The following is a 21,485-nucleotide window of genomic DNA, read 5'->3' as shown; positions in this document are numbered from 1 at the left end:
TTATGGCGCTGGACTGGTTCCCCCAGGTATTCAAACTTGAGAGCTTTTACTAAAGCTGGTCTCGTGGTTTTTTTACTTGGAAGGGTGGAAAAAGGAAGATTTTTGAGCATTCTAGCTGAGCCAGTGTCAGGTGGAACCTGTTCCAGAAGTGAACTGCAGATAGGGACGGGGGCATGTCAGATAAGCTCCTCCCTGAAGACCATTATAGTGGCATTCACCCACAAAGAGCCTCCTGATGACTCCCTCCCTCCCTCCCCTGCCAACCTGCCCTCCATTTCACCCTTTGTCTCAGAGTCCCTCAGAGGCATCCAGTTTTGCTTCCTAGGAGTTCCCTCTGTGGGATAAATCATGTCAGGTTCACGAAAGCGAGGCAGATTGCAGAGCTGAGAAAAACCGCTTTCAGGTCAGCGCAGCTGCACTGGCAGAAAGGTGACCACTCCTGTTTGCTGGGCACCTACTGTATGCTTTAAGAGGGTAAGCTCAGCCCCTCCTCCCAGCAGCTCTGTGAGAGAGGTGTCATTATGCCTACCTTATGGAAGGAAACACTGAGACTCCGAGAGTTTCATCATCAGTGGGGGTGAGGCTTGAACCCAGAAAAGCAATTGTGTGTCTGTGGTGCCACACCCTTGTTTGCTCACTCTGGCTTTCAGTCGTGGCTGGTGTGGACCATTCTTTGCGGGGGTGGGGGATGGGGCTTCCCATTCTCATTCCTGTCTTGTCTCAAGTGTGGGCTACACACCTTGCTTTTGGTCCTGGGTCTCTCTAGTGCCATCAACTCCTGCTGCATCCCACACAGGCCATACAAGGAAGTTCAAGGCTTCACTGATGACCCCTGACCTGTGGAGGTGGAGAGCTGATGGGCAGATGTTCCCAGCTCCATTCTGTGCATGGTCTGGGATACAACCTGTATACTCTTCAAGGGGTCCTTGTGGCATAGCCCCTTCCCTTCCCTGCCATGGTCTCCACCTGAGACCTTCATAAGGTACCTAACGTTATCCGTTTCTTGTGTCATCTTTCCTGCTCCCAGGGGTTGTCTCTTGATTAAATGGCCTGGACATAAATCCTTGCCCCAGACTCTGCTTTTAGGAAACTCCCCTCTGTCACAAGCAAAGGCAGGCAACATAGATTTCTTAAATCAATAGTCATCCCAAAGATGGATGCTGGGGTTCTAACTGGTGAATGTAGGAAGTGTGGGTATGCAATTATAAGGCGTGTTTTCTATGAACTGCTAGACCAGACATGCCCACAAGGGGGTTGTCTGTCTGCTTCAAGGCAGTCCTTGTGACAAGTGTCCCAGTTGACATTGATGAGAGACATTCATCTACTTTGGGGCTAGTTTATAAGCTGCACAGGGAGAAACAGTCCTGTGATCACGCTGCTGTGGTACGTTTTCAGTTCGACAAGACACCTCTCACCTTAATCATGTCCATGGAGGTGGCTGTAACAGATCATCACGGACTGGGGGACTTAAACAAGACATTTATTTATTGTGGTTCTGAAGGCTGGGAAGGACCCTCTTCTTGCCTTCTTGCTGGGTCCTTACACAGTGGAGGGAGGGAGAGTGGTAGAGGGACCTCAGTCTCGTGTCCTTGTCTCCTGTTATATGGGCATTAATACCATCATGACTTCATTGAATCCTGGTTCCCTCCAAAGGCCCCACATCCTGCTACCATCACCCCGGGCCTTAGGAGGATACATTTTGGGAAGACACATTCAGTCCCTAGCTGTCCTGGGTCCCTTGGGCTAGCCAGGGAGAGATGCTTCTCCGAGTTATTACAAATGGAATCCTTCATTTGTGAAATCTCCCACACCATCATTAATAATGTCATGAGAGCAAAAAGTACAGCACCCTTGTTCTTTGCTTCCCCTGTGCATAGGGTCCTGTGGCCAGCATAGCAAGCTCCTATGGTTATAGTTCACAATAACCTCTTTTTAGAAATGAAGACATTAGGGAGCTCCATACCTCCACTCCTCACCCACTTCGCTGAATCAATGAATGAAAGCATGGATGGATGGATGGATGGATGGATAGAGGGATGGATGAATAATTCCCCTTTTTTGATCTCACACCAGGGTTTGTCAACCTTAGTGCCACTCACCTGTTTGGGCAGATCCTTGTGTCATGGAGGGAGCTGCTTGTGCTCTGTGGGATACTGAGCAGCACCCCTGAATTTTACCCAGTAGATGCCAATAACCCTTCTCTCTCCCCCAGTTGGGACAACCCACAATATCTCCAGACACTGCTAAATATCCCCCCGGCTGCAAGATCACCCCTGATGAGAACCCCCACTACTAGAGGCATCACATTTGGTTTTGATTAAAGATAGGATTCCGTTGCCCTAATTGGGAAACCGCTACATTAGATGATTTTTTAATTTCCTACTTTAGGTCCCAAGGGATCTACACAGTCCCCGAAACCACACAAAATTCTGTAAGTGTAGGTGCAGGTGGGTGCTCACGTTCTTCTAGGGAGGTAATGCATGGTTTGTGTGAGATTTTTATGGTGGTCTGAAAACCGCCTTCTGCAGGCCCTTCCCAGTCTGATGATTGGACCTTTGGGGTTTTAAGCCCCCCTCTCTCTTTTCTTCTGCCCCCACCCCACTCCCATATCCCTTTTCTATTGTCATAATAAAAGAGTCTTGGCTCATCTTATCCAGCACAGCTTCTCCTGGGGAAGAGGCTGTCACCTTGCCTCTGTGGGCTGGGGGGAGTGGCCGTGAAGGGAGGAGGAAAGAATTTCTAGAGAATCACTGAGCTGTGGAGTAAGAGATTATCGCTTAGCAGTTGCCATGGGGATCTATGAATCAGCCTCGCTGCTTAGAACCCAGTGACGTCTGGCACACCGCTTCCCTGCCTGCCTCCCCACCCCACCCTGAGGGTCCTCAGCTCCAGAAAGGCCAACCCTTCCCAGGGTTTATTTTCCTTTCTCATCTCCTGTGCTCTGGTCGGTCTTCTCCCAGTTGCCTTGCCAGAGCAGCGCCTTCCTTCTTGGCTTGGCACTCCTTTTCCGCTGAGGATGCAGCGTAGTGGTTAAATGCAAGGACTCTGAAGCTAGACTTCCCAAGTTCGAAGTCCAGTTCCCAGAGTCTGGCTGTGGGTCGTTGGGCAAATTACTTACCTACTCTGAGCCGCCGTTCTCTGGTGATAAAATGGGGATACTGAGTCTCTGCCTCCCAGAGGGCACTGATGATTCCGTACATTCCCCATGTGAAGCTCTTACCTTAGTATATATATAACTTGCACTCCAACGTATAATTTGTCCTCAATAAATATCAGTTACTCTCATACGTAGTTTCTCATTTCCCTTATTGGCCCTTGTCTGGGCAGCTGGATCCTTCTATCCTTTCATTGCAATGTTTGTGAACACTGAGGTTGGGAGCTGGTGTTAAATAGGATCTTTCATTCTTTCATCGGCTAAATATTTGCTTATTACCTAGTCTGTGTTGGGGGCCATGGAAATGGACATTCAGAGGTAAAGATATGGTTTCTGTCCTAATAGAGCTCAGGTCCTGGTGAGAAGAGAGAGAGAGAGAGATCCCAAATTATTCAAGTGATCACAACAATGGTCATGTCCAAATCTATGATCAAGGTTAGAGGAAGAGCTGAATTTGGTCTTTGTAGTCTGGGGAGGCTGCCTGGAAGAGAAAGAGCCTGAGCCAGTTCCTAAGGAGGTGACGATATTAACCAGATAAAGGCTTTCCCGGAAGAGGGGACGGTCTGAATGAAGGACAAGCCCTGGCACGGTGTGTGTCTGTGTGTTGTGGGCAGTGGTGTGCTTGTAAGTACTTAACAAATGACTGGCCCTACCCCTCACTGCCCCACCAAAAGACAACTCTGCCTGATTTGCAACATTTGCCAATTTCCATGGTGTAAATACTCTCCCCACAGCCAATTTCCAGCTACCAGCACTTCACTGAACGTGAATTTGAGAAGAGATGTGCACAGACGTTTCTCAGGATTGTGTGGAGCCATTGGCTTTGGGGATTCAAGCAGGGGGTCTGTCATTAATTCGGTATTACTGCAGATAAAACTCAGGGCAGCTAAGGGAATAATAACTCAGGTCTGCTTCGGAGATGACCTGTGGCTTTTCTCTGAATATCCTTTAGTATTCCTTAATTCACTTACTTAGAAAACCCCACACACATTTCCTTAGCACTTACTGTATGCCGAGTACAAGCTAGTTCCGAGGCATACAGAGCTCTCAATGCATGAAAAGCCGGGAATGCCTGCATGATAGCAATGGTCCTTTGTACGCTTTGGCTGTGGTGATGCCCAGACTGGGGCCAGTGGTCATCAGTAAGACCCCCATAAGCATACATTTGCCTCTGGCCCCCACTCCTGGGCTCCATCTTTGGGAAAACCTGACTCAAAGTCTGACCTCAGACCAAAAAGCCTGGTGGACTTCTGAGCTTTGAAAGCCCAGGTAACGGATTACAGGTTAGGTGTTAACTCGGGTCCCAGAGGAGAATTTGGCCTCGTGCTTGCCTTCCACTTGCTCTTGTCCCGTCCCCACTGTCCTGGACACACAAGAGTCTGGTCACCTCTGGTCCCCTCAGAGATGGACCCTCTCCATTCTGGTTGACTGGTCCTTCCCTGTAATTGTTGAGCAAATGACTCCAGAACACACAAAAATCCTCTCATTTCCTTGCATTCCATTCCATAAGGACTGTTCATTTCTTTCTTTCTTTTTTTTTTTAAGATTTTATTTATTTATTTGACAGAGAGATCACAAGTAGGCAGAGAGGCCGGCAGAGAGAGAGGAGGAAGCAGGCTCCCTACTGAGCAGAGAGCCCGATGCGGGGCTCGATCCCAGGACCCTGTGTTCATTACCTGAGCCGAAGGCAGAGGCTTTAACCCACTGACCCAGGCGCCCAAGGACTGTTCATTTCAATTAGCCATCAAAGGCCGGAAACAGAGATGCATGGTCTGCTCTGGTCCATCCCCACCTTTGTTTCATGTTGGATTTGGGGCAGCCGGTGAGTGGGGGTGGGGGATAGAGTGAGGGGGATAAATATTTTATCATTGTTTCTTCCACGATGTTCTGCCAGTTCTCATTTCCATGTTTCTCCCCCTGCACGCTGGCAGATTGCAGACTGTAAATTCGAGGGGAAATAGTAAACGTGCAAACATGATAAATAAACATGTTGCTTTTGCGAGGTTGGATATTATCATCCAGATTTATGGCTTGCCTCGCCTGCACGTTTTATTGCATTTTGGGAAAAGCTGAGCGAGGTTTCTGTGTTACATTGATCAACTTTCTGCCCTTCGCCCCTGTCACCCCCTCACCCTCACTGAGTCACTGAAATATCAACCTGGACCAGGGACATAATTTGTCTCCCAGGAAGGGAATGCATCTTGACAGGTGTTTTCTTTGGGGACAACTATTTATAGCTGTAATAACGATCGTACTGCTGCGCACGGTTGTCTATCCCCTCCCCTCCCTCAGTTCTCAAAAATGAACATATTTGTGTTGTCCTGGTGGGAAAAAGTGCCAAATCAGTGATTTAAGTCTCTGCTCTGTTCCTCTGTCTCTCTCTCTGCCTCTCTTTCCGTCGTCCACCCTCTCCGTCTTCCGCCTTCTGGTGGACAGGCTCTGGATCATGCCCTGGTTCGAATCCAAGCATTGCCACTAATTTCTGTGTCACCCGAGCAAATTACTGACCCTCTCTTACAAGGAGAATTGCAGGAGGCATTTCTGTGCCTGTCTTCACCTTCCCTCCCCCGGTCTCACCCCAACTAGATGGTGAAGGCTTGCCGTCTTTTTTCCCTGCCCTCACCTGCTCCTGGGCCCCACGTTCTCCGTCTGTCACGGGACCCCCACCTGGGAGCTGCCTAGTAGAACCTTGGTGACCCCACTGCCTTCTTTGTCACTGCCCCCTCCCCACATCCAGCCGGTCACCTGGTCCTGTGGATTCCTCTGCATGCCTCTCTCTGCCACACCTCACCCCTCCTATTTTTGAGTGTCCTCAGAGTGCCAGGCACTGAGCTGGTCTCTGAGCACTGTCCCTTCTCAGGGTCACGACAGTGATCTTTCCGGGGACTCCTGTCTCCTGGCCTGACGCTGCCTTCCCCCTCTCGGTACTTACTGTAACCGCTAAGGGACCGGGCAGTGGCACGCGTGCCTGCATTTCTGTTGCTAAGGAAACCACTTCCTTGGTTACCAGCCCGGGTAGCATTTGTCTCACTGTGTCTGCCTCCTGCAGAGTCGCCCCCCACTCTCCAGGAAGATGAGGAAGAGGAGGAGGAGGAGGCAGGAGAGGACAAAAGGGGTGGGGGTGAGCAAGGGACAGGTAGGGAGACAGAGATCAAGAGGTAGAGAGATGCTGGCACAGACAGCGCAGAAATCAAGGAAGAGATAAGGATGAAGGGGGGGGATGGAGGGAGAGGGGGTTGGTGAGGACAAGACAGAAGAGGTTTAATGAGCAGCTGGAGAAAATAAAAGCAGAAAGAGGGAAATGGAGCCCAGGAGGCATGCGAAGGAAAATGGAGAGAAACCAATGGTGGGGGAGGGGTCTGGGCCTCTGGGATGAGATGGGCCCTTGTGGGATGGGCCCCCAACAGCCCTCTGCCTCCTCATCTTTCTCCCCCTCCCACACTGTCCACCGAATGTTTGCAGTGGCCTCCTGGTTACTATGCAAATAGGGAGGAAATCCCGGCTATCAGCAGACCCCAGGTGCTGCCTGTTCTCTTCTAGAGGTGACCACAGGATGAGCCAATTGTCCTGACGTCTGAGCCAGGCACCCCCCCCCAACTGGGTGACCCCGGAATCCCCAGGGGTCACTGTTCCTCTGTGCATGTGGAAGGACTTTCTGGAGAAGGCCCAGTTCTGCTGTGACCTCTGTGGGGCTCAGGCCAGTTCCAGCCAGTCTCAGGCATCGGTGTGCATCACTCCCATCCGTTAGGGTCATCAGTAACCTCCCGGGGGTCGGCCAGGACCCGCATAGGGTCATTGCCTTCTCGGCCCCGCGATCACATCCTCAAAAGCTTTCTGCCACTTACAGGTGTCTGCTTGGGACTTGGTAAAATGTAAGCTTGGCAGGAGCGGGGATTTTTTTTGTGTTTTGTTCCTCTTTAAGTCTCTAGACGCTAGAGCAGGGCTGGGCACACAGGAGATGCCCAGTAAATATCTGTTGAATGAAAGAGTCAATGCTACCTTGGTTCCTTTTGGGTCTGGAGTACAGATTTGTTTCAAGAGGGTTGCAGAAGTGCGGTAAAGACGGGCAGAGACCAGCCAGAGAAGTGCTCAACTGTCCATCTCACCAGCCCCCTGCCCCGCTGTCCTCCTTGGTGGGAAGGACACGGCACAGGATCTGTGAGATCTGGGGAGGAGTGTCTAGGGGAGCGTGGGGCTAGATAATCGCTTCTGGTCGGGGAGGAAGAGATCATAGACAAGGTCAAAGAAATTGGCATAGGGCTTCAGCGCTCTATTTGGTACCAGAGTCAAGTTTCCACCTGTGGTTGGGTGAGGGCCCAAGGGAACCAAGAGAAAGATTCCTCCAGGGCCAGGAGCGGAGCTCAGTCTCTAGCCAGAATCAGTTGTGGTGGATTCAGGCTCAGTCCAGACACACTCTCGGCCCAGGCTTGGGGGCAAGTCAGGGTTTAGCCTGTGACCCAGGTTGGAGTGCCGCCAATGACCTGGGTCAGGACTCAGTATGGAAAGGGCCAATGTTTGATGTGTGGCTGGAAGTGGGCATCAGTATGAGACTGGGATCGTCGATCAGTAGATGTTCAGAATTGGGACTCAGTGGTCACCCGGGATCAAGACTCTAGGATTGGGGCTCAGTCTGTGAACAGGTCAGAGTTGGCTGATGGGTGTAGCCTGGGGCTGGTGAGTCCCTGGAGAAGGCTTTCTGAAGCCCCAGAAGAGAAAGACCCTGCCCTTGGTCCTGGAGCAGCCTCACACTTTCCCCCTCCCTGAGCTCTTCCCCTGCCCTATTTCAGAGAACCCAGGGCTGGGGGGAAAAGGCCTCCTCCCCACTCCTCCTGAGCACTCCCCCATGCGGGGCGGGGGGGAGTCTCTCCCTGCTCCTCCTCTGCCTGCCTCAGCTCTGCTTCCGACCTCCCTCCCCATCTCCATCCACAAGGCTGTATGTAAACCCTCGTCCCTCCCAGAAGCCGCCTGCTCCGCCCCCTTGTGTGCTCACGGGTTCCCTCTACACGCACAGGGGCACAGCACCACACACTCAGGACACACTGTCGTTCGCACACAGAACGGACATCCCTCCCAGATAACCTCTTCTGGACCCATGCACCGCCCCCCCCCGACATATGCACACTTCCCAAGGATCAAGGGCAGAGGCCGAACACACCCCCCGCTTCTCTGGCAGGGGGCTCAGGTACTCCGGCCCGCTCCTGTCTACACCTGGGAGCTGACACAAACGCCTTAGAAGTGGGATGGTTAAAAAAAGTTGTCATGTGAACATGGGGGACACAGTCTCTTCACTCAGAAGGGCAGGTGAACACAATTTTACACACACACACACACCGCACACCCCCCAACTTCCCAAGCACAGACACAACTACCTGCCCCAGAACCAAAAAAAGAGAAAAACCCGTTTGCGAACTCCCCTTACACAACACTCTACCACGTGGTAGAACCAGCAACAAAACTCGCTTTTAATGACGGTGTTGACCTGAGGAATCTTCAGACAGAGGCCTGCGGCCTGAGGCGACCGCCAGCAGAACGGGCCCAGGTCTCAGACCCCATGGCTCCCAGAGAGAGCGGATGTCCCCGTGGGAGGGGAGGCCATGCCGTCTACTGCTTCTCAGAAGACTAGAAACTAGCCTGGGGTGGGGGGGGGGGGGGGGAGAAACATGGTACAAAATACATTCCGGGCTCCCTGGCTGGGCCCTGAGCCTGGGCTGGGGGCAAATCTCACAGAGGAGGGTGTCAGGGAAGAGAACCACAGGCCCAGTCCCTAAGCCCTGCTTCTCTTTGCGTGGCCAGGTGCAAAGGGGCAGAACGTAGTAGTTATATTCCTCTTAAAAAAATAGATCTCTTTACAGTCACCTTCTCCATAGTCTCTTGGGTATTTGGGAAAGAGCATTTACCTGCACCCCAAGCCTTCAGAGGGGCTGACTGGGGGGCTGCTCCAGACAGAAGAGCAAAGCTCTGGGACCTATGGCTTTTGCGTCTATGTTGTAGGGGACGGTGCAGGTGTGGGCAGGACGTGAAGCCACTGGGATCCGAAATGGGACAGATGGGGTCCTGAATCAGTGCTTTCTGAGACTGATGGTTAGCGACCCAGGTCCTGGAGAATCCTTTGGTTTGATGTCTTACCACCAAGGGAGGTGTGTTTCTATGGAAACGAAAGAACCATCCTCTTCCTTAAAGAATCATTTCCATGGAAGCTGGCCCCACGGGACTAGGACCAAGGGGTGGTTGGTGATCTGGGAAGGTAGTGGGGGATCTGTGTGGGTCAAGGTCCCCACCTGATGTGGAGCACTCCAGGCTCTCTCACCTGGATAGCAAAGGACCCCCCGCTAGGGGTCAGAGGGCAGTATAGGGTCGCTGTGTTTGGCTCCACTGTGGTAGAGCTGCCCCTGGGCGCTGTCAGTCTTACTCAAGCTTCTGCTTGTGGCATGTGACCATCCTGGGGTTAATTGCTGGCGCCTGAGGACCCCTGGGAGTGGGATCAAAGATGCCAAGGTCCCCTCCTGGGTATGGATGGGGGGGAGTGGGGAAGGGCAGCATTCTGGCAACCAGATTGTTTCTCGGAGCCATGGGACCTGGGGTGGGCTCCTCGTGCCGGCCCCCCACATGGCAGTGCCCGTTAACCTCCTGGGGGTACCACTGCCTCCATAGCCCCCACCGACTGTCAGAGACCCTTCTTCCAGCAGAAGCGGCCTGGGTCCATGTTGGAGTCCCTGCTTCCCTGGGGCATGGAGGAGAGAAGGGGAGGCCGTGAACGCTCAGCCCGGAAGGAAAGAGCACCCGGGGCCACTTTCTCCCTTGACCATCCCTTTAGCTCTCGAATCAACATCTTTGATTTCTGCAGTGGGAAACCTGCTTCTTGGGGCACTGTGAGCCCTCGCTCCCCACAGGCAGGATCCTGAGTGATGGGGGCTGGGGCACCGGAGACAGGCAAGGGTCCATGGGGCTCGAGTGCCCCAAACCAGCAGCCCCCTCCAACTCCAAGGGGGGCAGGGAGTTGGGTGGTGAGTGCCCCCACGGTCTCTTCCCTTGAGCTTCCTTCGTCATGCAGGAAACTCCACTGAGGGCCAACAGCCACCATGGGGATTGTCCCCAAACCAGAAAGAGAGGACAGGTTGGGGGGAGGTTCCCCAAGGGAGGAGAATCTCGAGACCCCAGCTGGGTGAGGACTCCCAACCCCCTCGTCCCCAGCCCAGGCATCATCTGGGGTAGTAGTCATCGGGGACGCCCGTGAGGTTCCTCCCCTTAAGGGCCGCATCCACCATCTTGATGTAGGCCGAGATGACCTTCTGCATGTCGGCCGTGTAGGGGTCATACTCGAGCTTGCGGAGGCCCGAGCGCTTGAAGTTGCCGTCCTTCTGGCTCTCTACGCACAGTAGCCGGTCCTCCCTGACGGCCATGCCCAGCAGGCTCACCATGCGGCCCAGCTGGACAAAGAGGTCCTGCTTCAGGTCCTCAAAGTGCACCACCAGCACCTTCTTGCCAAACTTGAGCCAGTCCAGCGTGTGAGTGGCCCACCACGGGGCGTAGTTCCTCACGAACTCCGGCCACTCTGGGGAGAGGAGGCAGGGCAGGGTCAGAGAAGGGGAGGGGCGCCCAGAGGACCAGTGTCAGGATCAAGGCAGTTACGGCAATGCCCTTCGCTCCTTCAGATCCCACACTGGCCCGGTCCCTCCCACCTCCATGCTGTTGCTGCTACCTGCAATGTTCTCAACCTTTCCTTGTCTTTGGAGAGAACCATAACCCCTCTTAGGTGCTTCCTGCATGGCTGCCCCAGCCTTCTCCATAAATGCATGTTATTGTGTTTTTATATACGTTTGTATTAGTGTAGCTAGTAATTTGCTTATTCCTCACGGCAACCGTTCTCTTCCTTGAACCCAAAAGTGAGGCACAGAGAGGTCAAGTAACTTGCTGAAGGTCACACAGCCATGCAATGGCAGAGCCAGGATTTGAAACCCAACAGTCTGGTTTCAAAGTCTGGGCTTTGAACGATCAAATTGTCCTGTTTAGTAATGTTATATACTCACAGGAGGATAGTAGGACCTTTGAATAGAGAAGTGGATAAAAGCATATGACGTTTGGCCAGGGGGATGGGGTAACTGGGTGATGGGCATTAAGGAAGGCACCTGACAGAATCAGTACTGGGTATTATATGCAACGAATTGCTCCTAAATTCTACCCGAAATTAATAATCTATACTATGTGTTAACTAACTTGAATTTAAAACAACAAAAAAGTGACTGCCCATAAACAAACAAAACAGCCTCTGAGGGTTTTAGCACCGGTACCCAGTAGGTGCTCAGTAAATGCTGCCTGTTTCTCTTCCTGTCATTGTTCTGAGCTAGGACCTTGCCTCCCCGGACTCCCCAGGCCCAGGCTAGTGCCGCCTCTGGGCTTCACTGCCCCCTCCACAACCCCCACGTGTATTGTGTCTCTCTCCAGTAGACCAGGCTGGGAGTATAGTTTAAGTCAGATTATCTATCTCGTCATCTTTGCCTTACTGTTCTACTTTTCATCATGGTTTTGTTTTTTTTGTTTTTGTTTTCAGTTTATTACCTTACTGCGGTAATCTGGCAGCAGGGGGACTGTCACGAACAGGGAATGGTGTGTTGGGGTGGTCTGGCTTGAAGACAGGCTACACCAGAATGTGGCTGATTGCTTGGGGAGCCCCAGAGAGGATCTCAAAGAGCTGCAAGCCAGCCCCGGGGCTGCAGAAATGGACAGAATGAGAAGTCCCTGCAGAGGAGGGGGGGTCACAGAGAACACTGGGAAGGGAGAAAGGGATTCTGAGCCCCCGATGGACAGTCACAGGCAGGTGCTCTGAAACCCGGAAGCCAGAACCCCTGCTGCTCACAGAGGCAACGCCACCCTGCACCCCCCAGAGGGATCTGCTTTTTTAAATTTTTTAAATTTATTTTAAAAGATTTTATTTATTTGACAGACAGAGATCACAAGTAGGCAGAGAGGCAGGCAGAGAGAGAGAGAGGAAGCAGGCTCCCCGCTGAGCAGAGAGCCCGATTCGGGACTCCATCCCAGGACTCTGAGATCATGACCCTCATGACCCGAGCCAAAGGCAGAGGCTTTAACCTGAGCCACCCAGGCACCCCGAGGGATCTGCTTTTTGAACAAGGGTTTATCAGTCTCCCAAGCTGGGCTGGGGGAGCCCAGTTGCTTCTTGACAACTAAATCCTCCTACTTTGCTGGGTGATGGGTACTTACAATTTCATTTAATCCTAAAGTGTACCCTGAAGGGAAAGGGCTACTGCTGACTTGTATCACCAGTGAGGAGACAGGAGGCTCAGAGAAGGGAAGCGACAGGCCCAAGGTCACACAGCCAGGCCCCAGGTCCTAATCTTTCCCAGGCACCAGCAGCCTCACCCCACTCCCTCCCACTGCCTTACCCCCAGCAGGGGCTCAACGAATGGCTGTTGAACTAAATTGGAATTCCCCACCGCCAAACTGTGACATGATAAAGGGTTCCTCTTTCTTTGCAAAACCCATCAGACCCGTGGTGAGCCTCCTGCTCCCCCAGCACCCAGAACACTGCTGCTGCTAGGGAAACATGAATGCTGGGGACAAGGATATTTTTTATCTTTACGATAGATGATTTACAAGGTGTCTGGCTAATTGGGCCCAGACTGTTGTAATGGGTTAAGACCAGATGTATCTGAGTGATTAGAGGAACGTAGAGCATGTACATAGTCTGCTGTAATTTTTTTTTTTTTTTTTTTTTTTTTGGAGTCTGCCCCCTCCTGAGTCCTCCACCCACCCCCGCACACATCCCGGTGGGGTCTGGACACGTGCTGCTCTTACCGTAGAAGCCCAGCAGGATGAAGGTGGGACTCAGTTGCCCAGGAGCGAGCGGATCAGATTTCTAGGCTGGGCTACTTCTGACCAACCATCTCAGGTATTTGCTGGGGGGTTGCTGCACAAGCTCCCCCCAAAAAGGAGAGGGAAGACCCATCTGCAGGGTGGTCAGGGCCTGCAGAGGGCGGTCCCAGCCTTGGGTGCTTCTTTGGGGGTCGTTTAAGGCTCAGGGTCTGGGCACAGACCATTTTGGAGGCAGACGGCAGTGTTCACAACCCCCTTCCTCTCTCTGTTAGCTGTGGCAGCGTGGGGACCTCGGTTGGTCTCCTCGAGACTCGGTTTACCCATCAGTGAAAGAACTGTGCTAAGACCTGCATCCTGGATGTGAGAGGGAACGGAAGCAGAGGGGCAAGGACCCCAGCCCTGGGCCCCAGTAGCAGCTCCTTCAATGTCAGCTGCTGGTACGAGGATTCTGGAGGTAAGCGCCCTGGCGTCACCAAGACGCACCCCCCTTATGTCCCATCAGCTGGGTCAGCGCTTCCCGCCAACAAGGCTTGAGCACCGCCCCCAGGCTGCTTCAGCAATAGCTGCTCACCTACCCCCCCAGATTCCTTCCTGGGAGCTCCTGAGCTACTTCACTAAAAAGAATAAAAATTACAAACCAAAGTCCTGATGAGCACAGGATCCCCGTCCCAGTGGGTCATAAAGGCACCCTGAGCCCCAGACCATGGGTCCTGGCACCGGTTCCGCCAAAACAGTCACCCCTGGAGCTCCCGCCTCTTGCCAGGGGGAGGAACCGGGGCCTGATTAATAGCTTAACTGCACTTAATTCCCTGCGGAATCATTAAACACAGTCTGTTTCATTAAACGGATCTAGGACAATTCACCTTGTGTAATCATATCACATAAAACTTTGCTTTGGACCCACTCCAGGGAGACTGTAAAATTAACATTATGGAACCAAAAATGGGGGGCGCGGGGAGGGTTGCAAGAGCCTTGCTCCAGCTCTACATGGAAAAGCGGGCACTGGCAGGGAGGGGTAGACCTGCTCCCCAACGGGGACCTCTGCTTTTGGGGCGGCAGGGAGGGGTGGACCTGCTCCCCAACGGGGACCTCTGCTTTTGGGGGAGGTGGGGAACCCTCCCACACTAGGCAGTGATGCCCAAACATTCAAGTGCACTGGAAGCTTCAGGTGGGGGGGTGTGTGTGGCAGGGATCTTTTTCAAGTGCAGATTCCCATTCAGGGATCCTGAGGGCTGAGCTGGGCTTTTCTAAACCCTCTTCCAGGTGGGGTCAACGCACTGCTACAGAGACCCCACTGGGAGCAGCAAGGGTTTAAGGTGGTAATTCTTAAATTGGAGTGTGTATCAGAAACGTCTGGAGGGATTGGGAAAACACAGATTGCCAGGCCCCCTCTGAGTTTCTGATGCAGCAGGTTGTGGGGTTGGAAGGTGTGGGGCTGGAGGATATGCGCTTCTAACCCATTCCCCCAGGCTACGTGTTCAGGCATGGCTGGCATGGGCACTCTAAAGCCAGGGTCTCAACTCAAGTGCCTGCGGGGGCCAAATTGGAAAGCTAAGAGCAAAGAAAGGGATTCTTTGGAGGAAGGCTCCCAGAGCCCTGAAGACCTGGGTCAGGCCCGGGAGGGGATGCAGGGAGAAGGCTCCCCATCCCAGGCTACTGTGGGGACCCCAGGCACCCTGCCAGGAGATGCGTGTGCTGGAACCTTCTCTCTCCCTTGCCCTGCAGTCTCGTGCTTCAGCATGTCCTGACTCCTCCCTAACCTTCGGTTTGCAAGCTCCCAGCTGCCCTGAGGGAGGAAAGAGAGGCCAGGCGGCTCCTGGGAACTGGAACTGCCTGAACCTGAGACCAGTTGCCAAGCCAGGCAAGCTGTGAACTCATCACAAAGCCAGGGTCACCCCTAGGGAAGAGACAGCTTGGGAGCCAATGCCTGGGGTCAAGCTCGCTCAGCACCGTGATTGCTCCCTTCCTGGGCTGGTTTTCTCACCTGTGCAATGGAATGCTGCAGTGACCAGTAGCCTTTCTTACCTCGTCTGGGAATCAGGTTTAAATGACCTAATGAATGCAAAGAACTTAGCGCTGGGAGCTGCCCCATGGAGTCCCCTCTCTTCCCCCTGGGGGTAGCAGGAAGCCTGGGAGGCAGACAGCTGGATTTTACTCCTGTCCCTGGGTGCCCGAATGACCTTGGCAGGTCCCTGCCTCTCTCTGGGCCTCAGTTTCCCTGTTAATCAATAGAGGGTCAACCGAGATTTGGGGTCCTACCTGAACTCTAGAAGCAGCGAGAGCTTAAAAAAAAAACACCGGAGCCCAGGTTGCATTCCAGCAACGGTCCCAGTGTGGTCGGGGCACTGGGCTTTGTCCCCACTCCTCCAGGGAGGTGTGGCTGCTGTGTGGCAGGGGCTGAGGACCCCTGGGCTTGGTCGCTCCCAGGTCCTTTCCAGCTGGGCTGGCAAAGTCTCTGCTCAGCCAGGCCTCTGCCAAGAGCACCTGCAGACTTCTCAGCCTGGCCTTGAGTGTTCATTTCCAACCGTTCCACAAATGAATCAGAAACCTCTTCTGGGAACAGTGGAACAAATGTCACCACCTAAGCTTCCACCCTCTGAGAGGGGGAATGAAGCAAGGGGAGGGACAGAGGACCCCCTGGACTGAACTGGGAAGCCAGGGCCCCGCTGGCCAGACAGGCCCAGGGGTTTTAAGGAAGGACGCCATTAACCACAGGATGGCCGCATTAACACCTCTGGGGGGGGGCAGTGTGTGGGGGTGCTTTGGAGCAGCTTTAGGAGGGGTGAAGCGGAGAGCACCCCTTCAAGGCTGAGGCTGAAGCAGCCTGGTTCCTGGAGGCTATGGTGGAGGGAGCTCCCCTTTACGGAGCACCAACTGGACTGACTGACCCCACTGTTCCATCAACATTTTATCCCATCCATCATCATAGCTCAGTGGTTAAGGGCTTGGGTTCAGGAGCAAGACTGTGTGGGGTCAAACCCCAGGTTCACTACCTCCAGGGAAAGCCTCTTCACCTCTCTGAACTTGGTTCATCCCATCTCTAAAACGGGGTTAATTATGGGGTTTCAAGACTCTCCTTACAGTGATGGAGATGCGGGTGATAATGGATATGGGATTTTTTTTTTTATAAAGCTTTTATTTGACAGAGAGAGAGAGAGACAGTGGAAGAGGGAACACAAGTAGGGAGAGTAGGAGAGGGAGAAGCAGGCCTCCCTCGGAGCAGGGAGCCCAATGCGGGGCTCGATCCCAGGACCCTGGGATCATGACCCGAGCCGAAAACAGACGCTCAACGACTGAGCCACCCAGATGCCCTGGATATGGGATTTTAAGAGCCAGAGGGCTTAAAGATTTTCAAGATGCTCAAAGTTGGGTCTGACTTCAACGCTCTCACCACGATCGTGGGCCACCGGCTCTGGACTGAGATCTTTATCCACAGGGCTGTCATCTACTAAGTGCCAGAAGTGAATCTCAAACCCCGATCATATTAAGATTCACGGCTGTGGGGCCAATATCGTCACTCCTCAGCTGTGTGACCTGGCACAAGTCACTTACTCCTCAGCTGTGTGACCTGGCACAAGTCACTTACCCTCTCTGAGCCTCACAACCCAGAGCTGCTGGAGGTGGTTCATTGAAATGACGCTCTGTGAGTTCTTAGGGAGGCTCTTGAGTGACCTCCTGGCCATCAGCCACTGACCATGGGCTGGATTCTGACCATGGGCTGGATTCTGACCATGGGCTGGATTCTGGTCTCCCGACTCCCAGGAAAGGGCTCTTGAAACTGCTTCCAGCCATCCCATATCAATTACATGAGGATCTCCATCTCCATAATTACTGAGTGTTTTTAAAGGGTTAAACTCTTAGAGCCCCACTATTATTAACCCCATTGTATAGGCGGGACAAGCCGAAGTGCCGGGAGATGGTGGAGCTGGGGTATGAACCCAGGGAGTCTCGCTCTTGAGCCCATGCCCTTGACGGCTGCCTGTGACCCCATTGGGCTCCCAGCAGGTGCAGCTCATGGGCTGGAGGTCACAGGGAACCCTTCTGGATCCCTGGCAGCACCCAGCACCAGCTGTACCACCCATCCCCACACGGCAGCCTGCCCCTCACCCCCATCCCTGCAGTACCTTTGCCCTTCCAGTGGGCGTGTGCAGCAAAGCCGATGTGGCCGCCGTACTTGCGGTTGAACTCGGCCATGAGCGCCTTGTAGGGGTTACGAATGAGCAGGATGGCGGCATCGAAGGCCTCAATCTCCTTCTGGCCACTTTCGTGCGTCTTGATGCAGATGGTCCTGCCACTGCGCCAGTGGTCCCGCTCGCCTTTGAACCCTGCTCCAGTCAAAGGAGGGAGATACAGAGCAGTGAGCCCAGGGACAGGAGTCCTGCCCAGTCCCACAGGCTAACTCAGGAAGCCTGCTGCATTCACTTGTTTCTTCCCATGTTTACTGAGTACCTGTGTGCCAGGCACTGTGCTGGCAGGTAGGAATAAAATCTGCAAAAATCTTCATGGGTCTTGCCGTCTTTGGGAGTCAGGTAATGCAGATCATGACCTCTTTGACCACAATGAGCCACCGTGCCACAGAAGTGGCTGGCATTTTGTGCCCAGGTGTCCCAAGAAGCACCGGAGAGGGATGCACTGGGGGAGTCCTCTTTGGGTGGAGTGTATGTCCCCAGGCATGGCCCTATGACTCTCTTTGGCCAGGGCAATGAGGACAGAAGTGGTTTTCTAGCATAGCTCCCAGGCGCATCACATGTTCCTTTAGTCTTATGTGCTCTGCCGTTACTGTGAGAAGGACGTGCACTACAAGGCTGCTGGTCCCAGATGGTGAGAGACTCGTGAAACAGACATGGGTGCAACCTGGAGGGAAAGGGGTGTAAACTGACATGGAAAGGATGAGAAGGAATGACTAGCCCAAGAGAGGAAGGGAAAGGTGTGGGGGAATAGCAGATACAAAGGTCCTGGGGTGCGTCAGAAGAAATGTGTCACATGGATGACTTCTGAGGGGGAAAAGAGGGGAATGTAAAGTCAGATCGGATTGTAGCAGTCATGATGGAGAGTTCAGCACTAAAACCACAAAGATTGGGAAGCCCTGAAAAAGGATTTAAGCAAAAGACAGCAGGACAAGATCAGATTTTCCTTTCAAAAGCCGAGGACCTGACAGAAGTTGTGGGTTGCAGGAGAATGTTTCTCTGGCGCCAATGGTATGCTGGACACTGGTCTGAGCCTTTCATGTAATTGGGCAATTCCATGCTTGCATTGATCCTAGGAGAGATTTTTATGGATAAGGACAACTGGGCCACCGGGAGATCAAAGAATTTGCCCAAGCTCTAGAGCAAGGGAGGGAGACGTGAAGCCAAGATTCAAACACAAGCCATCTAGGCGCCAGAGATTGAGTTCTTGGGCCTCCTGCTCTCCCAGGAGCAAGGGCACTTGGATGGCATCTTGAAAGCCAAGCAGAAATGTTCTCAGACGACGCCTTCAAGATACCTGCTGTGTTTCCAACTCCATGTTATTTCTTTGGGCCTCCGTTTCCTCATCTATAAAATGGAACCACGCTGCTTCTCCTTCACAGGGCTGTTTGAGAAAATCAATGAGGCCCAGAGGAGGAGTTCAATCAATGGCAGCTCAATGACAACAAGTCTTGCGGGGGGACACGATGGGCTGAGAAGCCACCCTTCCTCCCCTTTTCTCTCCTTGTCCCATGCACAAAGGTTTCTGAGGCTTTTAAGGTGGATTAAAATGAGGCCAGCCTGGTACCTATTCCTGTTCCTGGAGATCAGGTTTCAGAAAAGGTAAAACTCCAGTTTCAGAAAGGTACAACAACCCACCCCCTGACTCCCCACTGGGGTCACAAGAAATGGAATATCATCTCCTGAGCTAGAGTCCATCCTGGGACTTGCCAAGTGAAACCGCAGGAATTATCTTAGCCTTGCAAATTAGCACTGGCCCCTGCCCACAAGGAAATATTCGCCCACAGTCTTGGAGGCCCACGGACTGCCCCATGTCATGGGACAATGAGGAGTGGGGTCTGGGAGCTGGAGAGCAGAGCCTGGGACACAGATGTTGACCCACGAGTTGGGTCTAATTTCAAGGCATGCAGTCCTGCATTCCATCAGTAAAGTGCCCCATGACACAGACAACGAACTTCCCATCTAGGATGGCATTTTATCTTTGCCAAAATGCATGAGCACAGCAAGAGAAAAACACATGCGGGGGTTACACAAGGACACATACAGGTTCTCAGAGAAGAAAGAGAACTAGAAACTTGGCAGAGGGGTTACAGTAGTTTAAATCAGCTCTTGCCATCAACAGACGAATGGATAAAGAAGATGTGTATATATACACTCTGGAATACTATGCAGCCAACAAAACCCCAAAATCTTGCCATTTGCAACAACATGGATGGAACTAGAGGGTATTATGCTTAGCATAATAAGTTAATCAGAGAAAAACAATTATCATATGATCTCTCTGATATGAAGAATTTGAGAGGCAGAGTAGGGGGTTACAGGGGATAGGGAGGAAAAAAATGAAACAAGACAGGATCAGGAAGGAGACAAACCATAAGAGATTCTTAATCTCAGAAACCAAACTGAGTGTTGCTGGGGGGGTGGGAGGGGAGGGATAGGGTGGCTGGGTGATGGACACTGGGGAGGGTATGTGCTATGTTGAGTGCTGTGAATTGTGCAAGACTGATGATTCACAGACCTGTACCCCTGGGGCAAACAATACATTATAGGTTAATAAAAAAAAAAAATCAGCTTTGGTGCATTGTGAGACCTAGAGTCCACTTCTCTGTTACGTGGTGGAGTCAACCCAGCACCATGTTTGTCAAGATACAAAGATTATGCACATCGGAAAAGACCTGGTCTAGACTCCAGATGTAGGTCTCCTAAAAAGTTAGTCTGTAAGGTGCACTGCAAAAGTAGGTAGGTGGAGAAAATTCCATTTAGCACAATGCCTCCCAGAGAGAGGAGTTCTGTGTCTAGAAAGGAGCCTTTAAGAATCCGCATGGGATCTGCCTGAGGAACTAGAGATGGTTGCTCCAGCAGCCTCCAGGGAGGACCTTCTAGGTGATTACAATCAGGGATGCAAGCTGGGGGCCAGGGCGGAATTGCTGAACTCCACCACCAGGGGGCCCCCTCTCCACTCCTCTGTGACACAGGACCCAGCTCCATTGCATCTGTGTGGAGCATTTCAATCCTGTTCCTTTGAGGGTTCACCATAATAGCAGCTCATCTGGGGCACGCATGGGACCTTCAGAGACTCTGAGGAGCCAGACAATGATCGAGGCTTTGGAGAATAAGCTATTTATTCTCCTCTCCGCCCCACCGCCCACTATGACATGTGCTTGTGCACTCTGCAGTTAAAGAAGCCGTCAGGGAGGGGCGCCTGGGTGGCTCAGTGGGTTAAGCCGCTGCCTTCGGCTCAGGTCATGATCTCAGGGTCCTGGGATCGAGCCCCGCATCGGGCTCTCTGCTCAGCAGGGAGCCTGCTTCCTCCTCTCTCTCTGTCTGCCTCTCTGCCTGCTTGTGATCTCTCTCTGTCAAATAAATAAATAAAATCTTTAAAAAAAAAAAAAAAAAGAAGCCGTCAGGGAGAGGGGCAGGAGGCAGGGCTCCACATTTCTGCATGCCCTGCTGTTTGCTGGGGAGGGAAAGGCCCCCAAAAGCCTGCCTCATCCACGCCCCGCCACATCTGTGTGGCCCCCAGGAGCGGAGAAAGGCCCTGCCGAACTCTGGGCAGTCATCCCAGCCCCTCCTGCCTCGGGGTTCACTCAGCCCAGAGAGCTGGAGCCTGCACTCTGGGCACTGGGGTCCCTGAGATGGGGAGGAGGACAGAGAGGGGAGAGGGGGCCTAAGGAGAGGGAGGGAGAAGGGGAGAAGCAGACACAGACACAAAAGAAGAAGAGAGACACAAAAAAGGAGAAAGGGAGACAGAGACAGATGGACACAGACACAGAGAAAATCATGTTTTGCAGATGGCCAGCCTCTCTGGGTAAGGGCAAGAGGGGGCAAAATGCAAGAGGTACACACACTTGGATTCTGGGAGAATGTACTCCCCCTGCACCCCTCCTTCACTCAGCAGCCCCTCAGGGGGGCAGTCTGTTGCCAGGAGGAGAGAAGAGGAGGTTGCAGAGAAAGTGCCAAGCAGCCTGTTAGACCTAGGAGGGCCCTGGGGGTCACCCACCGAACACAAGCTTGTTACACAGGAGGAGATGGAGGTTTCAAGCCGGGGGGGGTGGTGATGGTGTCCTCCTTTATCCAGCTAGTTAGCTGCAGGGATGAGGGAGGAAACTCTGAAATATCACAAAGCCAGAGTCCCTGGAGCATCAGCTCATCCTACAGAAACCAACCCCCTCCAGGGCCATCCCTGAGGCCCCTCACTTCCAATCAATGGGCTCCTACTGTCCTTCCCACTGTTCCCTGTCCCCACTACTGTCCCTGCAGCTGGACATCCTCTCCCAAGTTCTGTGGCCAGAGGTGTATTTTCACACACACAA

General features: G+C 52.9%; 1 protein-coding gene across 3 annotated transcripts in view; it reads right to left on the bottom strand.

Moving 5' to 3' along the window:
* Positions 1-8,594: 8,594 nt before the first annotated feature.
* The window catches only part of LOC111156425 (WSC domain containing 2), a 135,760-nt gene continuing 122,869 nt past the window's right edge, over positions 8,595-21,485 (bottom strand). For all 3 annotated transcript variants that reach the window (XM_022517315.1, XM_022517316.1, XM_022517314.1), the window contains 2 exons: positions 17,110-17,310; positions 8,595-10,706 (listed from right to left, as the gene is read on the bottom strand). In XM_022517315.1, coding sequence (XP_022373023.1) covers positions 10,354-10,706; positions 17,110-17,310 — 554 coding nt within the window. In that variant the 3' untranslated portion in view covers positions 8,595-10,353. The remainder of the gene's footprint in view (positions 10,707-17,109; positions 17,311-21,485) is intronic.

This window comes from Enhydra lutris, unplaced genomic scaffold (genome assembly GCF_002288905.1).
Source record: "Enhydra lutris kenyoni isolate GAN:26980312 unplaced genomic scaffold, ASM228890v2 scaffoldscaffold46, whole genome shotgun sequence".
Lineage (NCBI taxonomy): Eukaryota > Metazoa > Chordata > Mammalia > Carnivora > Mustelidae > Enhydra > Enhydra lutris.
Note: the sequence above shows the minus strand (reverse complement) of the source record. Positions and strands in the feature narration are given on the sequence as shown.